Source organism: Sparus aurata, chromosome 1, assembly GCF_900880675.1.
Source record: "Sparus aurata chromosome 1, fSpaAur1.1, whole genome shotgun sequence".
NCBI lineage: Eukaryota > Metazoa > Chordata > Actinopteri > Spariformes > Sparidae > Sparus > Sparus aurata.
In genome coordinates, this window is record NC_044187.1 from 10,540,365 (window position 1) to 10,559,610 (window position 19,246).

The 19,246-nt window shown below is 43.1% G+C and overlaps 3 protein-coding genes and 1 long non-coding RNA gene across 6 annotated transcripts in view; all 4 read right to left on the bottom strand.

The window, feature by feature from the left end:
• Positions 1-81: 81 nt before the first annotated feature.
• On the bottom strand, positions 82-3,789 carry LOC115586952 (uncharacterized). Its single transcript, XR_003984937.1, has 2 exons — positions 3,741-3,789; positions 82-3,430 (listed from the first exon to the last, which is right to left on the bottom strand). It is a non-coding gene; the product is annotated as an uncharacterized LOC115586952 (long non-coding RNA).
• Positions 3,790-4,015: 226 nt separating this feature from the next.
• On the bottom strand, positions 4,016-12,728 carry mief2 (mitochondrial elongation factor 2). 2 transcript variants are annotated; one of them, XM_030426417.1, is made up of 8 exons: positions 12,549-12,728; positions 10,281-10,439; positions 9,291-9,456; positions 9,057-9,154; positions 7,857-8,033; positions 7,551-7,714; positions 6,530-6,682; positions 5,643-6,153 (listed from the first exon to the last, which is right to left on the bottom strand). In XM_030426417.1, exons 2-8 carry the CDS (start codon positions 10,416-10,418, stop codon positions 5,643-5,645), a joined length of 1,407 nt encoding a protein of 468 aa, XP_030282277.1. In that variant the 5' UTR covers positions 10,419-10,439; positions 12,549-12,728. The 2 variants fall into 2 exon arrangements, with proteins under 2 accessions (XP_030282286.1, XP_030282277.1); XM_030426426.1 differs by lacking the exon at positions 12,549-12,728 and having other exon boundaries at positions 4,016-6,153; positions 10,281-10,418.
• myo15ab (myosin XVAb) overlaps positions 7,819-19,246 on the bottom strand; it is a 61,563-nt gene continuing 50,135 nt past the window's right edge. Inside the window, exon 76 of one of the 2 annotated variants that reach the window (XR_003984934.1) lies at positions 7,819-7,840. The gene's annotated coding sequence lies outside the window, so the exon portion shown is untranslated. The remainder of the gene's footprint in view (positions 7,841-19,246) is intronic. The other variant, XM_030426358.1, reaches the window with a different exon arrangement.
• alkbh5 (alkB homolog 5, RNA demethylase) lies at positions 14,120-18,732 on the bottom strand. Its single transcript, XM_030426439.1, has 4 exons — positions 17,338-18,732; positions 17,173-17,253; positions 16,971-17,084; positions 14,120-15,756 (listed from the first exon to the last, which is right to left on the bottom strand). Exons 1-4 carry the CDS (start codon positions 18,054-18,056, stop codon positions 15,597-15,599), a joined length of 1,074 nt encoding a protein of 357 aa, XP_030282299.1. The 5' UTR covers positions 18,057-18,732; the 3' UTR covers positions 14,120-15,596.

The following is a 19,246-nucleotide window of genomic DNA, read 5'->3' on the forward strand; positions in this document are numbered from 1 at the left end:
TTCATTTAAGAATTGTAATTGACAAAAAAAAACCTTAAGGGAAAACCCCTGATAGATCAGTAGAGGGAAATACATTTTAGATTAGATTAAATTAGGCTTTATTTATCCCACAATGGGGAAATTTTTGGTTACAACAGCTCAAAATGCAACAAGTACAGACAAATACACATAAAGGCAGTGGGGATGAATGATCTGTGGCGGCGCTCCTTCTTAAGCAGTGGTGGTAAGAGTCTGCTGCTGAACGAGCTGCTCAAGGCTTCCTCAGTCTGGAGCAGGGGGTAAGAGGTGTTGTCCATGATTGACGTCAGCTTGGCTAACATCCTCCTTCATCCCACCACCTCTCTGGAGTCCAGTGGACAGTCCAGGACAGAAGTGGATGTCCTCACCAGTTGGTTTAGTCTCTCCCTGTCCCTGTCCATGCTGCTACCTTTATGAATACTTTGCCAAATCTCAACAAAAGATATTTCATGACATTTTTCATATGTCACATGCTTAATTTACAGACACCCAACATTTGCCCATAAGCAAGCACAGTGGCGAGGAAAAACTGCCTTTCAAGAGGCAGAAACCTCGTGCAGACCGAGGCTCGAGGTGGGCGGCCATCTGCCTTGACCTGTTGGGTTGAGAGAGACACTAACACGTGGCGTTGAGCTAGATCACTGCAGTAGGCCCAGCTACGATCCATGGGAACTGTAGGCTGACAAAGCACAAAAACTCCAGGAAAGAAGCCGAGTTAGTATCAAGCATTAATGACACATTAAATTGTAAAGATGGAGAGGGACAGAAAGGGAGAGGAGCTCAATGTGTCATGTGAGGAACCATGTCACTATCAAAAACTGCTCAAATAGCTCTGCTGCTTTTATTTTCACTTCTCTTCCAAATGATCTGATTTCCTGTCCTTGACAGGTGTCAGATGTTAAAAGCAACTTTTTTTTTTTCAGAAAAATTGTGAAATGAGGCAGAAACATTTAAACATGTTTCAACAGAGACGTCGCCCAACCAACAACTTCCACGCACCTCTGGAGGACGCGTGACGTTGAGCCGCTCCGGACGGTGCCATCAGGTCCCCACTTTCGTTGGATGACTGACATGATGGTCAGTGGCGTCCAGAGATGGTCTGTGCAGCAGCAGGACTGACACAGACCATCAGCCGTGAACCTTACAGCTCAACGACGCTCCCTGGCAAATGCCGGCCGACAGCGGAGACCTGGGCGCCGCTCCCTCCTCACTGTCACTGGGTCGCACGTGTCCTCAGGGGAGCATGGAAGTTGTTCTGACGTCAGCTTAAGTCCTGATTCACATCTGCTAAGTTTAAAAAAGTTCCTCCAAACCTCAAACACGGCTGAAACATTCAAGTACATCACTTGAGTAAATGTAACTTCCCTTTACCTTTTAAGTAATTTCTTTGTCGACAGGTGTTTAAAATATTTCTGAAAACTTTTTAAATGCAGCTTTTCCTGAAGAAAAATTGTGAATTGTGACAGAAACATTTAAACATGTTTCAACAGAGACGTCTCCCAACCAACAAATTCCAAGCACCTCTGGAGGACGCGTGACGTTGAGCTGCTCCGGGTGGCGCCATCAGGTCCCCACTGTCGTTGGACGACTGACATGATGGTCAGTGGCGTCCAGAGATGGTCTGTGCAGCAGCAGGACTGACACAGACCATCAGCCGTGAACCTTACAGCTCAACGACGCTCCCTGGCAAATGCCGGCCAACAGCAGAGACCTGGGCGCCGCTCCGTCCTCACTGTCACTGGGTCGCACGTGTCCTCAGGGGAGCATGGAAGTTGTTCTGACGTCAGCTTGAGTCCTGATTCACATCTGCTAAGTTCAAAAAAGTTCCTCCAAACCTCAAACACAGCTGAAACTTTCAAGTACATCACGTGAGTAAATTTAACTTCCACTTACATTTCAAGTAATTTCTTTGTTGACAGGTGTTTGAAATATTTCTGAATACTTTTTGAAAGCATATTTTCCTTAAGAAAAATTGTGAAATGTGGCAGAAACATTTAAACATGTTTCAACAGAGACGTCTCCCAACCAACAACTTCCACGCACCTCTGGAGGACGCGTGACGTTGAGCCGCTCCGGGCGGCGCCATCAGTTCCCCACTGTCGTTGGACGACTGACATGATGGTCAGTGGCGTCCAGAGATGGTCTGTGCAGCAGCAGGACTGACACAGACCATCAGCCGTGAACCTTACAGCTCAACGACGCTCCCTGGCAAATGCCGGCCGACAGCGGAGACCTGGGCGCCGCTCCGTCCTCACTGTCACTGGGTCGCACGTGTCCTCAGGGGAGCATGGAAGTTGTTCTGACGTCAGCTTGAGTCCTGATTCACATCTGCTAAGTTCAAAAAAGTTCCTCCAAACCTCAAACACAGCTGAAACTTTCAAGTACATCACTTGAGTAAATTTAACTTCCACTTACCTTTCAAGTAATTTCTTTGTTGACAGGTGTTTGAAATATTTCTGAATACTTTTTGAAAGCATCTTTTCCTTAAGAAAAATTATGAAATGTGGCAGAAACATTTAAACATGTTTCAACAGAGACGTCTCCCAGCCAACAACTTCCACGCACCTCTGGAGGACGCGTGACGTTGAGCCGCTCCGGGCAGCGCCATCAGGTCCCCACTGTCGTTGGACGACTGACATGATGGTCAGTGGCGTCCAGAGGTGGTCTGTGCAGCAGCAGGACTGACACAGACCATCAGCCGTGAACCTTACAGCTCAACGACGCTCCCTGGCAAATGCCGGACGACAGCGGAGACCTGGGCGCCGCTCCGTCCTCACTGTCACTGGGTCGCACGTGTCCTCAGGGGAGCATGGAAGTTGGTCTGACGTCAGCTTGAGTCCTGATTCACATCTGCTAAGTTCAAAAAAGTTCCTCCAAACCTCAAACACAGCTGAAACTTTCAAGTGCATTACTTGAGTAAATGTAACTTCCACTTACCTTTCAAGTAATTTCTTTGTTGACAGGTGTTTAAAATATTTCTGAAAACTTTTTAAATGCAGCTTTTCCTGAAGAAAAATTGTGAAATGTGGCAGAAACATTTAAACATGTTTCAACAGAGACGTCGCCCAACCAACAACTTCCACGCACCTCTGGAGGACGCGTGACGTTGAGCTGCTCCGGGCGGCGCCATCAGGTCCCCACTGTCGTTGGACGACTGACATGATGGTCAGTGGCGTCCAGAGATGGTCTGTGCAGCAGCAGGACTGACACAGACCATCAGCCGTGAACCTTACAGCTCAACGACGCTCCCTGGCAAATGCCGGCCGACAGCGGAGACCTGGGCGCCGCTCCGTCCTCACTGTCACTGGGTCGCACGTGTCCTCAGGGGAGCATGGAAGTTGTTCTGACGTCAGCTTGAGTCCTGATTCACATCTGCTAAGTTTCAAAAAGTTTCTCCAAACCTCAAACACAGCTGAAACTTTAAAGCACATTACTCGAGTGTGACTTTCATTTATCTTTCAAGTAATTTCTTTGTTGACAGGTGTTTGAAATACTTATTAGTAGTCTTTTAAATCATACTACTCCAGTAAATGTAACTTATGACTGTCCACCTAACTTTCAAGTAATCAAATTTCCTGCCCACCTGAAACTCAGTGAAATCACTAAACATCCAGTCAAACCTCAGCATAAAATGCTCAACCTGCCTGTGAAACTTCCCTATAACAGATTATCTACATCAATATGATTTTTTACCGTCCAATGAAGTCAAAAAGCAGCCAAACCTCAAAACCAAACCTTCTCCAAACCTGCAGAGATCTGTTATGAACCAGTGGAGCCTCACAGTGCATCTTTTGAAAATGACGAGGCGGAGTTCCAATCCTTTCATGTTTCACACAAAGCAGAACAGAATGCGACCAGTCACAGGACTTTATCCCTTGAGTGTTCTTCACCTTGTTTCCATAGCAACCATCAACACAACAACATTATTATCTGTCAAACTGAAGTTAAATAAATGAACTCAGACAAGAAAAAAACAAATTAAAATAAGATACAAGAATCTAAACAAACGCTTTAATTTTTATTTGCAGTTTCAATGTTCGTTCACAGAAAATCAATTTTCTTTCACTCAGCAAAGAAAACACAACTGGAGAAATGGCCACAACATTCATACTGCGTGTAAAAGCAAGTGCATAAAATGGTTAGGCGAGCTTAGCCATAAATTAAAGAGTTAGTTTACCCAAATGAGATTGGCAACGGACTTGAACACTAAACGAGACAAACAAAATACTGCACGCTTCAACCTCCAGTAGGATAAAATACACACATTTCGTTAAGTGAGTCAAAGTCTCATAGAATAGTTTAATTAGTGCACAAAACCTGATGATTATCAGCAGGTCATTTTTTTTTTCTGCATAGTTAGAACATATTACACGGAGACTGAGGAAAATGATGCAGAGCACACGCCATGAATTAGAAGATAGAAAGAATATATGCACTTAGGCAATAAACTGCACTCCTCCTCTGCTGTTGATGGATACACTGAGCTTCATGTGGCCATGCTGACCATCACTGACACCCTGTGAAAACTTTACGACCACACAAACTCAAAAGCCAACTCCGCTGTGGTGTGTGTGAGGAGTAAACATCAGGCAACGTTATTCATTCAGGCTAGAACAGTTTTGCCTAGTCTCGCCCAACAGTGCTGTGATTGGCTCGACCTTGTTGCCTCTACGTGAATGACAAAGTGTTTATTTTAACCTAGAACTTAACTGTAGTGCAAATCATGATTTTTTCTAAAACCCACCAAGTAATTTTGGTGCCTTAACCATCCAATCTGTGACTGAAAAAAAAAAAAAAAAAAAAAGGTTTGTTTTGAACCCATTTATTCCTTACAACCTTCTCCCTGCGTGGTCACGATTTATACTACATCACCTGACTGCTTAAAGACTTAGGCTGAATCCAAACGTCCACCCTCTGAAACCTGCAGACTGAGCACCTCACAGACTTCACTTGTACATACCGTGACATGTTCGCCGCCATCACGTCAAGCCTGCGCGGGCACAAGACTGCAAAGCTAAATAAAGCTGCTTATAGACAGGCCGAAGGATAATTTGACACATTTTTGCATCATGATGCGATTGATTATTATTTCTGGCTTGCATGTTCGAGTAATGTTTAATGAAGTGATTGTTTTTCTGCAGAAAGTTTCTGCTTGTGGACTGGATGAATTGTGGCTTTCTGACAGTTTTCTGACAGAAACAAGTATTAGCCTTTCACAGCACACTTAGGGAGCGACTAGGCCAGACTGTCAAAACACAAAAAAAACAACAACACACGATTAGGCACATACTGAAGCATCTCGATACACACTTCCTCAGCTCCTTTCCTTGGCACGTCTCCTTTCCTCTGAGTTATTTCCTTAGCCTGATTATCACTTGCACATCTGCATTCTCTTTGTGGCTTCTCCTCCTCCAGTGTGGACATTAGTCCATGGTGCCTGCCATTTTTCCAACTGTACCCTGTTTCCTTGCATCAAAGCAGGATGGAGGAGCTGAATGACGAGAGTAGGCCGTGGGAAGAATAATTCATCTTTGCTATGAACCAAAACTCTTGGATGATAAAAGATTATTCCTTTGATTTCGGTTTGTTTCTGAACTTGAGAAATGACTGGTATGTGCAGACAGTTATATGAGCAGTATTTCCGGCTCCGACACAGCACAGTAGAGCATGAAGCCCATCTGATCCACCTGGTCCTCTGACAAGCTGCTCAGCAGGTTGACAGCTGGCTTGAAGTAACTGTGTAACGCCCCTTGTTCTAGGTAGCCGATCAGCTCTGTGATACACTGCTGGAATCTCACATCCAGGCTGCTCTCGGACCAGTCGCTCTCGCCGTCGCTGAGGTGCAGGATGAGATTGGCCAGTGGAGCGGCTTCGAGTGGTCGCAGGGCGGGGTTCAGTCTGCACACCGCCTTTAGGGTTTTAAGTGTCTGTCTGCGGTATCCGCCGTCAGCGGTGTCGAGCTGAGCCAGGCGCTGAGTCTCCCACGGGTAGAGGGACAGGTGCCAGGCGTTGACCCAGGGAGAAGTGAGCTCCGGCTGGGCGGTCAGAACCACGTCCCCCTCCCTCAGCAGAGGCAACATGGAGATAAAGAGGGGCTGATCACTGCTGTGTGGACTGTCTCCTTCATTTTCGGGCCTGCAGGATGACAACAGGGGAAACGTCCAGTGGAGAGAAAAATAACTTCTTGTTAAAACACACTCAAACATCACACAGCATGTTTAAAACATGTATTAAATATTTGTTTTTAGTAACTTTAGTAAAGGTTGGCATTTTATAGATCTAGCACATAAGGAGTAACATTAGCAGTCATTTTACGGACTGATTCATCGAGAAAATAATCAACGGTTTGATGAAAATAAACATTCGCTGGAGACCGACAACAGATACATGGATTACAGGGATATCAAAATCAAATTCCAAGACTGTTAAGAATGTTAAGTCATAAAAACCAAGCACCTCACGTGTCATAGAATATCAACAATGAAAACAACAATAAAGAACGGACACGTACCGAATCTCTATTCTCAGTTCTGGTCCTCCGGGTACAGGCCTGACGAGACAGTCCATAGTGCTGCTGATGGACGGCCAGTTCACAGTTTCCATGACAGCCTTGTTAAACATGTTCACAACAGCTTCTGAGGACAGGTATCCACCCACCAGGTACCTACAAGACACAAGGAGGGACTGGTTTTTAGTGATAGAATGTTAAGACAGACGAAAACTAGCTTTTTTGCTAACTCTGGCATATTTACATTTTGAGTGTAAACTGAAAATGTAATAATTGATGTGCATTGTCCGTTTTAAATAAACAAACAAATTAAATAAATTAAATAAATTCAGTTTTCCAGCAGAATGTTTAAATAGATATCTTGAGCTGTCCTTTAAAAATCTATTATCTAAGTAATTAATTATCAAAGGTAATCTATTGGTGTTCATGTTCATGTAATGGGCTTATAAAGGTAAAGCATCATTTTATCAATTTGATTCGACATGACTATAAAAAAGTACTGATTAAGGCTTTTAAGGATCCAGTCTGGAAATATTAGAAAAAAAAAAAAAAAAGGTTCAGTGTCAGTAAAAGTGGAAACAGTCAGGTGATTGAAAGACAAATAATTGCCAACTATACGGATAATCGACTTAACATTTCAGTCATTTTTCAAGAAAAACAAAATTGTCATAACCTTTTGTCACACATCATTAAAAACAAGAAGATTTTAGGGTTTTAAAATTCTGGCTGAAACAAACCAGACACTTGTTTTGTTGCGATGAGAATGTTTTGATGTCTGAGACTAAATAATTAACAACAATAACGGAAAAAAAATTATCTGCAGCTTGATGAATAATGAAAATAATCATTATTCACAACCCTTGTTTGGCTGTTATTTGATTTAGTTTGTAGCAAAAACACAATTGTAACTACTAATCAGTGATAATCTGCTAGTTACACCAACTGATTGGGTTTATAGACACAAACTAAAAGTGCAGGTTACCTGATGAATGACAAATATTGTTTTAATCGTGTGTGAGATCACCTGTCCCAGTAGCTGAGTCCTCTGGGAAAATATTCCAAGTTGATCCGTCGGACCATCCAGTGCAGCGGGTGTGTGAGGAGTGTTTCCTCTCCTGGGACGAGGCGCCACAGAGAGGCTTCCAGCTGCAGAGGCACCAGCAGACATGCATGGTCGGCAGTGACCACCTGAACACACACAGAAAACAAACGCAGGAGACGTTCATCTAAGATCTTGATATGAGACATCACTGAGGGCCAAAAAGTGTATTATCAGCCCAAGAAAGAACACATAATGTGTGTGTGTGTGTGTGTAGGTGCGTATTTGTACCTGCAGATCATCCAGCAGAGATCCTCCGAGGCTCATTTCTCCCAGGGGCATGTCGGGATGACGGCTGTGCAGAAAGCCCTGGATCTCAGCGCAGATGTCCAGAGCCAGAGACTGAGCCCTCTGGACCTCCTGTGGACTCAGTGCTGCCCTTGCGTGATAGTACTGCTGCAGCCGCTCCTAAACATGTAGAATACAAGTTTTCCAGTGACACACAGCATGGGATGCTGGCGATGACAAAACGTCAGGTGGACAGCGACTGAACTAAGTCCACATGTGTCTCCTCCAGAGAGGCGCACATGCTGTGTTGCAAAGACATCGACACTCTAACCATGAAGTTTACAAAAGAGTTTTTAAGTTTTTAAGTTTTTCACGTCTTCTGGGAATACATGCGGCGCTAATAAAATATTCAAAGTCATTTCATGCCTCTGGGCAGACTTAGGAACACTGACAGGATTATGTTTTGCTGGCTAAGTTGCTGCACGGAGGAGAACAGTGGTGTGTGAATGATGGTACCGTTATTAAAGCAGCATTTAGAGAGGTGAGGAATAAATCATAAAACAAGTGTGTGTGCCGCATAAACAGTGTTATATGAGGACTAAGAGTATTACAGCAATGGCAAAACGCAACTGCACCTAAGAGGCAACTGAAACAATTGACTTTGCTGATTCTCTTGTGGATGTTGGTCTTAAAATAAACACAAGTAATTTAAATAATAAGTACTATGCAAGAAAAATCAGTTTTTTTACTCCAGGTGTTCTTACACTATCCATTATTCACCGCAAAAGCAGTTTTCCACAGATGCAAATCCCACCGTTTCAAATCCCTGTCAAGTCCAGTCAAGCGTTTGCCCTGCATACATTTACTAAACAAATTATTTCATGTAGCAAATACAGAACAATCCACTCAACACTTCTGCTTTTGTGGATGTACTGCGCACTCACTCAAAGCCGTTTCATGCTTGTTTGACTCCTTCCATACAGCCAGTGCACAATCGCACACAGTATTTTGATTATGCACGGCTCTGTGCAGCCGAACCGCTGCATAACAATGCGTATCCCCTAAGCACCGCGCTTTACAAAAGCATGCTACACATGCATAAATGAATGAGCCAACGCTGAGCAGAGCTCTTACAGCAGCTGCTCACACTGAATGCATAATCTCTGCCTTTAAGAGTTCAGAGGTGAAATGACGGAGATTTACCTGCAAGCTGAGGACGCACAGCTGCAGCCTCTTGGACTTTGACTCAGGTTTGGGCTGCACCTCCAGAGAGGACGCCTGCGGTTGTTGGCACAGGTCAGCTGATCGAGAAGGAAATTAAAACAGTTGTCAACCAGCATGGGCCACAATGACGATTAGATTACAAGACTTATATATTCTAATATATTTTTGTGACATTTGCTTGGACGCTTTTGGTTCCTGAAGTGCAGTCGATACCTTTCTGTTGTTTGGCGGCCTTGGCGACATGTTTCATCACCACTCCCTCTATGCCCTTCCTGATCATCGTGGGGGAAGCAGACACCAGACTCAACTCCTCCCAGCTCTCAGCCATCTTCTGCTCCACCTTCTCATCGTCGGCTGCACGGCCCGCGCGCTCTATCAGCTGAACACAAACACAAAAAGTGCCGTCATGCATGTGCTTCACGGCTGATAGCACGCTGCACAGATACAGAGCGCATACATTGCCATAACCCCCGCAGGCAAACACACTTTGAGTTTAGAGGTGAATAGATGAACAAAGCCTGTAGAAACTTTGAACAGGAACATCCTGATGATGCAGAAAGCATTCTGGACTAATTTTGACTTTAATTTTGTTGTGAGGCAGAAGTAGATTTGCAGTCACTCCTGTTCCATGCAACAAATTTAACGGAAATTATGAAAATGTGCAATGTTTAAGAGACCGCTGAGGTAAATTGTTACCATGGGCATTTTGCTACTTTCATCTTCTTTGTCCACTTTAACTGACGTTAATAATGTTAATTAGATTCCAGAGTCAAACAGCAATAATTTCATAGTACTGGCCACTTTTCTTATTCAGACCCCCTTTCTAGATTTGACTATGGTCCACATAGCTCGGGAATGCAATTGAATAGGGCTCAGTAATTAAAGTTGTGATGCAAATATGTTCATTCCGTGATCATCTAACAATTGCAATTTTTTTGCAGCCCTACAATAAACCCATAAGTATTCATTACACTGAGTAGTTTTTGTATGATATTCTGCAACTTTTCTATATATCAAACTTGCAAAAGGCAATAAAAGAGCTGTTGGGTGAACTGGCAGTCTATAAGTGGACATACTGAACATAAAAACTCAACGGCCAGACTAGTTTTTCCTTTTCAGTTTCATGGAGAATCCGTATTCACAGGAAGAATGCCTAACAGAGAGACTCACTGATGTGGCACTAACAAACTCAAGAACACTCACCCGTTTCACTGCCAATGTAGCGATTCCCAGCATGGCAGCCCCGCCGACTCCCAGAACCAGTCGGGCATTAGACAGCAGGAAGTCAATCACCACCGTGATGCCATCCTCTCCTCGCCTCCGGTTGCCCTGGAAGTACATGGCTCTCTTTTTGTGGTTAGCCTTGGGAAGAGAGAAGGGAAGAATTTAACCGGGCAGAAAGAAAACACAGGACATCCCTGTCGGGTGGAGGGAAAATAAACTCTACCTGCAGCATTGTTTATTTCTTCAAATCATGTGATTCATGCATTTTCTCATTTTGGAATATGCGCCACAGAAAACTGTTTTTCAAAGCAGTCACTGATGTATGACATTATGCAGTTGGCATAAAGAGTATTCTTTTCTTTTGTAGATTAAACATTTTTATTTTTATGCAGTCTGATCTGCAGATCGCCTTGAGGAAAGCTTGTGATTTGTGACACTGTGCTATACAAAATGCCTGGTCATATTCTAGGCCTTTCACAACCACGCTGACTCTTCTGTTAAAAAGCAGTACGCTCACAGAATAATCTGACATGCATTCTACTTTTGGAAAAAAATGGAAGCGGGGACCTCGCGGCTGGTTTGTTTCTCTTGGCTGCTTCTGTGTCAGAGAAGTCGTTCAGAGGAAAGTCAACTGACGACAGGCATTTTTTAGAGAAGCCATTTTGATTTGACATGGGAGTAAAATGAACAATGAATCTTTAATCATAGTGTCTTATTAAGCATGTACAGTGAGCCAAATGGATTACAGTCCTTATTAATGTCATTAATCACATTTTCTTTCTGCGAAATACCAATCTGTCCTCGAAGGCGTACTGGTTGAACTGTGAGCTGCCTGCCTGAATGTCAGATCTGTGACCAAGGGTAATAGGAAGCAGCAGTGGGGCATGTTTCTCGAAACTAACCAGACACATACGTGTCCCCGAGATAAATATACTATACTAGTGTACAAACTGAACATGTGAGCTGTGCTGATCATTTTTAGCTCTACTGGACGTCACTCTTAACTGTTTCAGGCATGCGTCTTCTCTCCTTGCCAGAGGTACAGGTTCCCAAGAATGGAGACGTGCTCTATTTATAGACCCAGTACATGCCCGAGTCTTGCAGGGTGCAACAACCTTCCTGGTCAAATGTCTGCAGCACGTACGGTTCTGAGGTGACACGTCTGACATCAGAGAAGCGCTTAGTGCTCCTGTTTAATGTTAGTCACATAACATTCATGTCGAGCTAAGGCCTCCTGATGTTGACAGATGTTACCCAACACTGGTGGAGCTGATAATACATGCAAACAAACTGAGCAACCGATCTACACACTGATCAATAACTGATTCAATAATGCGACTAACCAAAATGTTGTTTGTTGTTCAGTCAGTGCAATTTCTGCTTTACCCTTCCACTGCTTCTAAGGCAGTGTTTATTTATAGACCACTTTAAGTTGATAGTATAAATTAATATAATATAATATAATATAATATAATAATATAATATTTTAGTAAAAGAGTGAGAAATGTATAACATTTGCAGCCCCACATAGGAACGGACATGCTGTGATGCAGAATGCAATTTGCAAAGAAACTAGTAACTAAAGTAATCAAATAAATGTAGTGTAGTAAAAGTCAAAAATACCTAAATAAAGCACCTAAGTACAGTACTTGAGTAAATGTACTTAGTAACATTCAATCACTGAATGGAACAGTGATGAAGTAACAATAATAATAACAACAATCCTTTGTTTGTTAGTTGTTGTTTACTTGTGTGTTTTGTGCGTTGCTGTAGTGACGTAGGGTGGCAGCACTGCGGGTCATCACAGCCGAGCTGTTACATAAGAAACACGCAGAAAAAGAACACATCGACTTTTCCCACAAGGATCTTATAGAAAGTATTTTTAACATGTCTTGAAATATAACAGCATGTCATCTTTCTGGCTTGACTGCTGACATTTTCAGCTCAACACATCAGCCCTGTTTCTCCTTGTGATGGCAACACACAGCCTCAGTTCGAAGTGTGACGCCAGAGATTAGGAACATGACATTTAATATAATTAAACGATAAATGTCCTTCTAGCTAAGCTCCACGACCAACCAGCCAGCTCATGATAGCCTTTCACTGTCGTCAGCAACAAACAGACGAGAAGCTGCCAACTACAGCTAGCTAGCTGCTAACGTCAGTTAGTGAAGCTAGCCAGCTAGTTAGTTCTCTACATTAGCTGTCAGTGACAGCTGCCACTCCACTTCTGTCGAATATACTCACCACTCAGAGAAATGTCTCAGTCCGACTGCACACCATTAGTTTGGTAAAAACACGTAAGTCAGTGCTGTTTAACAATGAAGCGTGAAGTTCCTGTCTATTGTTAACAAGCAGAGAGTAAATATAGCTCAGCCAGCGAGCTAACAGCTGCTCTCTTCTTCTTCTACGTTTTTAATTGCGGTTGGCATTCAACGTAAAGGTGCAGCAGCGCCCTCAGGAGGAGCTCCGACTAACTACACCAGGACATATACATAACTACAAGAAGGTCAATTTAATCTGATTACAGCTTACACCTTGTTTCCCTAAAATGAGGGGATGTCATCTTGTTGGATGAAAAATGCAATAACACAACAATTACTGTGGTTTTTATACAATGACTCTTTAACTTTCTTATTATTATCTCGTATGTCCTATTGCTCCTGGACATTTTAAAATATCATCTCAGTGACTTTCTTTTTGAGGCTGAAACCATTGACCATTTATTGTTTAATTGCCAATATTCTAACATGTTTTGGTTTGATGTTTACAATCGGTTGTCTTTAAAAACGGCTTACACTGATGTAATTTATTTTATGGATGCAAATGTTTCTGATACTCTTGTGATTGTCTTGGGTCAAAACCACATGTAAATGGAATGATAGGACTCCCTCCTTCAGTGTGTTTATACACGGTTTGGCCAACTACTTTAAGTCAATGAAATGTATAATAAAAAATAACAATAACACATAAAGAACTGTGTACTTCTATATCCTCATCCTTGCTCTTCTAATAGACTTCCTCGCTCCTTGGTGCTGTTCATTCATTCAGTCTCTTTTCTTTGTATTTATTTAGTTTTGTAAACATCTTTTCTCTAAAATTATGAAGGTATTTCTTTTATCTGCTGCTTGTGTTCGATTCTTTCCTGAATCATCTCCGCCTCTGTTGTTCCCCTACTTTTATATGATTCCCAATCTCGTTTTGTACATTTGCCTTGCAATGAATAAAGACAAAAAGTCAGTTTAGTAACAACATTTTTGTGCGTTTGATCATATCACATGGCCTTCAGCAGCAGATAGAGTTGAGGCAAACTTTGGGACAAAATCCAAAAGCTGTTCTGAAGTCAGGAACGAACTTTGAACCTTTATCTCAGCAACCCTTTTCCAAACATGCCCCTGATTTGACTGTCGCCGACTGCTGTCAGTTGTCTTTAGTCCTATGAAGCCAAGAGACATTTGCTTGATCACAATTCAATTTCTAGACCAAAGTCACTGAACTCAAGCACTCTTTTTTCTTTAATTTAGTTCCACTTCTATTAGTCTGTAATGAAAAGTTAGATTTTACTTAATGTTTTGGAGTGTGTTTGCCACTGAATTTACAAACTGAAAATATTTAAAAGCAGATACATTTTATATATTTTCTTTATTGAATTATAAATATCTTTTATGGAAATATTGTGGATACGTAATATACAAATGATGGAAAGATTAGGGGAATACAGAAACTTAATTGCAAAGATCCAAACTTCTCATCTCGAGTGAAAATCATCACTTAACTGAAACCTAAATTAACGGTAATCAATGACAAGGCTATTCTAATAATAGAAAAGATAGAATTTTAATGAGGATAACAGCCCGACTCCACCACGGATGGGTTACACATGCCAATAAAGTGAGTAACTGCTGCTCCTGGCAGTAGAAGACACACTCCAGCTTGTTGTTCTCTGGTCTTGTTGCTGATTTAGAGACCAAACTCTAATAAACGGCAGACAAACTCTGTGGAGACTCCAATTATTTTACTCAGCCTGTACTTTGTAGCCAGAAACATAAATGAAACCACCATTACATTTCATTTACCACCACTGTGTCCACAAACTTAGTGCCCCATTCTTTGTTTTTAAGGCTCCAGTATTTTGCCTCTTGCAGGTCATTACTTTTAACGTTTGCTCAAATGCAGCAGAGCTTCAGAAAACCATGAACAATCTGTTTTTAGAAAGTCATTTCTCCTTTGAACTGAGGTTATTTTTGTGTATGTGTAACTCCAGACTAACCTAGCAGAGAGCTAATCAGTTCCTCTGCCAGATATTGCTGACTGGGAGCAGGAAACAAGTTCATCTGTATTTACACAGCAAACCGCACAGACAAACACTCCAGGAAATTAGATTCTTCTCGCCTTTGTGTTTAAATGCTTGCTAAACAAGACACAATAATGTTGTTGTTGCTCAAATTAAGTTCTGACTGACCCAAACATCATCCGATCCAAATGAGGAAAAATTGGATTTAATACAGAACAGCAATCACACAGCCCCTGTCACTATATAAGGTAAAGCAACTTCAGACTGAAACAGGAGTGTAAAACAAGGCCTGAGTTTTTCACCACTCCATAAAGCTTCAGTTTAGTTAATGCATCATATTGTGACCCTTCACCACCATGAGCCACACAGCTGAATCAAATCATAGCACAGACAGCATGGCTGCACATCTGCCAGTTGTTTCAACTTAAAATGCAACAGGGAGGCTGAGGTGAACAAACAGCAACGATCTGGGATGGCACAGTAACGGTAGGGATCAGAAATGTAGGTGCGAAAAAACAAAAGTTTCGTTCTGCATAAAAGTTCCCCCAATCAGAGACTATACAAACGTATTGTACATTATAACAAGTTAGATTACAGCTCAGGTTTTCCTTTGTACAAGTCCATACATACATCTCTCTTTTAGCTCTTGCGGTCTGTACATCTCAGTTACAAAAAATACATGCCATTTTGAAGAATCTATGGACATAGAAACAAGAAATGTTTCATGTAAGGTAATTAAACAGTTTAACAACAGAGCCTAACAGTAGTAAATAACCCAAGGTTCTGTACTGCGTAGCAGAGGCGTCAGCTTTGTCTGCCAGAAACAAATATGCACTCAAACTGATCCAGACTCAAATCAAAACGCAGACAACATGACTGTGCTCCTTGTGCCAGACTAAAACTGGAGCGAGAAAAAGATGACTGATCAAAGAATGTTACAATATTGAAATATGTAAAAGAGCGAGTAGATTTAAATGTGTACATGTGTGACTGAGAAGTGTTCAATGACGTCTCATTTTGACTTTGCGTCCTGAACTCTCCCGGTGTTTGTCAGAGTTTTGACCACGTCTCCAGTAGTTCTCTGAGCTGATGCTGTGACGACGGTGGCCCGACACTGACGGATGTCTGTTCTCCTCTTTGTCCATCTCTAGAACTCTCGGCCTGGTGGAAGGCAGAAAAAAAAGATTGAGATGCCAAGTCAGATTCTGATCATCAACCGAGCGTTCTGCAGCTGGTGCAGACTGCAGCGGCCACACATGTGACTGGTTCAAGGAGATAGGATCACATCATTCCGGTTTCAGCTGCCCTGCACTGGCTACTGGTTAAATTTAGAACTGACTGTTAGATTTTATTGTTAACTTCTAAAGCTCTCCGTGGTCTCCATACTCCTGTAGGAGCCAAGTTGTAACCTGAGGTCCTCTGATAAGGCTCGGCTGGTTGTCCCAAAGTCTAGTTTGGTGACTACGGCTGGCTTGGTGTTTGTTATAAATGCTCCCAGACTCTGGAACAGCTGGCTGGAGGACCTCATGTTGGCTGACTGAGTAACTTTAACGCTTTTTGAAATTCTTACCGTCGCTGCTTGGTCTACGTGAAATTCCAGTTTTTCTGGGCAACTGTTGTTTAAATTGTTTTCTCTCACTATTCTGGTATTGTTTGCTTTGGTGGTCTTGTCTGATGTTTTACACAATTTTCCTTTTATTTAATTCTACTGATTTTAGTGTTGTGTATTTTGCATTATAGTGTATCAATTATCCTTTTACTTACATATCTGTAATAGTACTTGCTGTTAAGGTGCTTTATAAATAAAGATTATCATTATTATTCATCATGTCCTGACTGATTGTAACACTGCTTTGTTATTGTAATCTACAAGGCACGGGCTCAAAAATAACTTCGGTACAGTCTCACTCTGCACGAATGTATCTTTAGCCCTTTTAAGACTTGAATTGCAAAACACTAACAGCCTCATTAAGGCTTTGTGTTATTCAGATCAGGGTGTCCTTATAGCTTCATTAAAACATGGCAGCAGACTTACACAAAGAGCCACAAAGCTCATGTGATATTTGACACCTAGTGCATGAGACAGAGTGGAAAGGCGACACTGAGCTAAAGCTGTTTTTGATACTGAGAATGACGAGTTGTCTTTCACAGCCTGCCTCGCTAATGAATTTAAAATTAATTGGCTTTTGAAGTCCTGGTAACCATTGTGTGCATGAGGGACACACGCAAGTCCTTCCGTTCACTGGCACTGAATGGCGGGACGTTGAGTTTGTGACCCTTGCAGCTCTTACATGCTGTATGTAGGAGTTTTTGCTGGATATTCATACATTTCATCCACAGAGACATCTACTGTGTCTGTATGTGTGGATGTATACCTGTGAGCAGCATCAGGGTCTGCTCTGCGATGTGAGCGTTTGGCTTTCAGCGGAACGGGTCTCTCTACAGGAGAAGAGCTGCCAGAGTCGAGTCGGGGAGCATCGGGTCTGGTCCTGGCAAAGAGATACGGGTGCATTAGCGGAGAAAAAAATGAATCAGAGCAACATTTCAAACAAGATAATTGATAGTATGTTAGCTCACTTTCTAAGGATAATAACTGCACGCCGCTCCTTGATGTCCTGAGGTCTGATGCAGTGGGTGATGTCGTCAGCAGCGTAACCACTGAGAAGGGAAGATGGTTTCAGTGACAGCCACACAAAAACAACAAATCAATCAATGCATGACAGCAAACACACCCATATTCACCTGAGTACTGTGACACTCCCTCTCCTCACAGGCAGGACAAACACCGGCTCAGACACCCGGATCGGTTTGAACTGGAAGCGGCAGCCGAAGCAGAGAGCGCTGTCACTGAAGAAGGACACTGACACGATGGGGCGTGCAAAGATGTGCAGAGGATCTACATGTGACACAATGCAGCCACCTGGTTGATAATCATTGATGACTGCACTGTTGACGAAACCCTCCGGGATCACTCCACTGGACACCAGGCGCTTGATCACCAGCTCATGCACCCAGCTTGGGATCTCATCCACCTCCCCTTTGCGGTACAGCCTCTCCTGGCCGGGTCCACGCTTCTCCAGCTGGGATCCATACGTGTACCCCTCCCCGAAGAAGTACTTATTGCGGAGGGGTGCTCTGTCCACGGTGTGCTCACGGTAAAGTCCAGCATCTCCTTGAGCAACAACGTCGTCGATCTTCTCCTCGATGAGGGCGCACTCCTCCGGGGTGAAGATGTTCTTCTGCAGGATGCTGCTCCTCACCCGGTGGGCCTCCTGCTCCCGGAGCTCCGTGTTCTCATCGCTGTGATCAAACTCATCATCGTCGGACTCTCGATACTTGCGCTTCCGACCTTTACCGCTGCCATTACTCGTCCCGTCCACGTATTTCTGTTTTTCTTCCTCTCTGTGTGGAGTCATGGATTTCAGCTTCTCCCTCAGGTCAGAGTATCCGCTGGCTGCCATGTCAGCCAAAACAATATGACCGGCGTAGTGCGACGTGAGCTCCTAGCTAACAGTTAGCATGCATCAGCGCTGCATTTCAGAGTCGTTTCACCTAAGACTGCTTAATACGAGCGGACTAGATGTCAGAAAGAGTCTCTGGAAGTGGATACTGCTAGCTGGAGGGACAACTCACTCTCACTTACAGCGGTGTCCAGCGTACACAAGCAGCTAGCTACCATTAGCTAAGTTGCTACGCCGCCCCGACTGTGCATAGAAACGGCACTCTGGTATGAAACCTGGCAATATATGGATGATATTACCGTGCGCGTACAAACAAGCAGAGCTGTGTTAAATGCTGCGTCGACACCACACCACGCTCAGCCAGCGGAGAGGCTAACGACAGCTAGCCGGGGGTTTGCTCGGCTAGTTAGCTAAGCTAGCCTGGCTGGGTCTGTCCGTTGCCGCCTGGAAATACCGACAAACCACGCAGCAACATTTCACATGTCGCCGCTAAATTCCAAACCTCGGTGCTCCGGAGACGTTTCCACTCGGGTTTTTTATCTCCAGGAGTGAAGGAAACACATTCTTATATCCGCACAAGGCTCGAACCGCGGTCAGTTTACACTCTCGCAGCGCGTCTTCGGGAGAAAGGCTGAAAATAAACTCGTGTAACCTGCCACACATCTGCGCATGCTCAGTGGTGACCTGCCAAAGTGGGGAGGGGCGATCACGTGTCCTGGGCGGAAGACTCTCAAATCCATTTTGGGAGCGCAGGCTGCTAATTCTGTCCCACTGACCTCAGATTTACTGCCATGAAGTCCACTATGTTTGTCTCAGAGGCTGTGTTACACTTTACTAATAACCTAACATCACAAACAACAACTACAACATGTAGGTTTTTAGAAGAAAGTCGAAAAATGTCATTCATTTTTATCTACTGTGAGGAGAAAACAGTGCAAATACACATTTATAAGATTCCTAATTCAGATAAGTATCTCAGTATTTGTGCACACCTTTAAGCAAAAGTTTTTGTGCAGAATTTCTGTCCATAACCCACCCTGCATCGGGCGTATCTGCTGCACACTCATATATGTTTATGAATACTGTATTCAATGCTTTAATTTATTTAGATCTGGAACAACCAGCTAATTAATAGATTAGTTAACTGACGAAAGAATGAATTACAAACTTTCTTTTTATGATTTCTTTGT

Coding starts and splice junctions, on each gene's coding strand:
- mief2 (XM_030426426.1), bottom strand. CDS start 10,418: ATGTACTTCCAGGGCAACCGGAGGCGAGGAGAGGATGGCATCACGGTG. Junction 7,715..7,856: donor CTCTGCTGGATGATCTGCAG/GTACAAATACGC, acceptor GTGTGTGTTCAG/GTGGTCACTGCCGACCATGC. Junction 6,683..7,550: donor GGACTCAGCTACTGGGACAG/GTGATCTCACAC, acceptor TGTGTCTTGTAG/GTACCTGGTGGGTGGATACC.
- alkbh5 (XM_030426439.1), bottom strand. CDS start 18,056: ATGGCAGCCAGCGGATACTCTGACCTGAGGGAGAAGCTGAAATCCATG. Junction 17,085..17,172: donor GCAGTTATTATCCTTAGAAA/GTGAGCTAACAT, acceptor TCTCTTTGCCAG/GACCAGACCCGATGCTCCCC. Junction 15,757..16,970: donor GACCCTGATGCTGCTCACAG/GTATACATCCAC, acceptor GCCTTCCACCAG/GCCGAGAGTTCTAGAGATGG.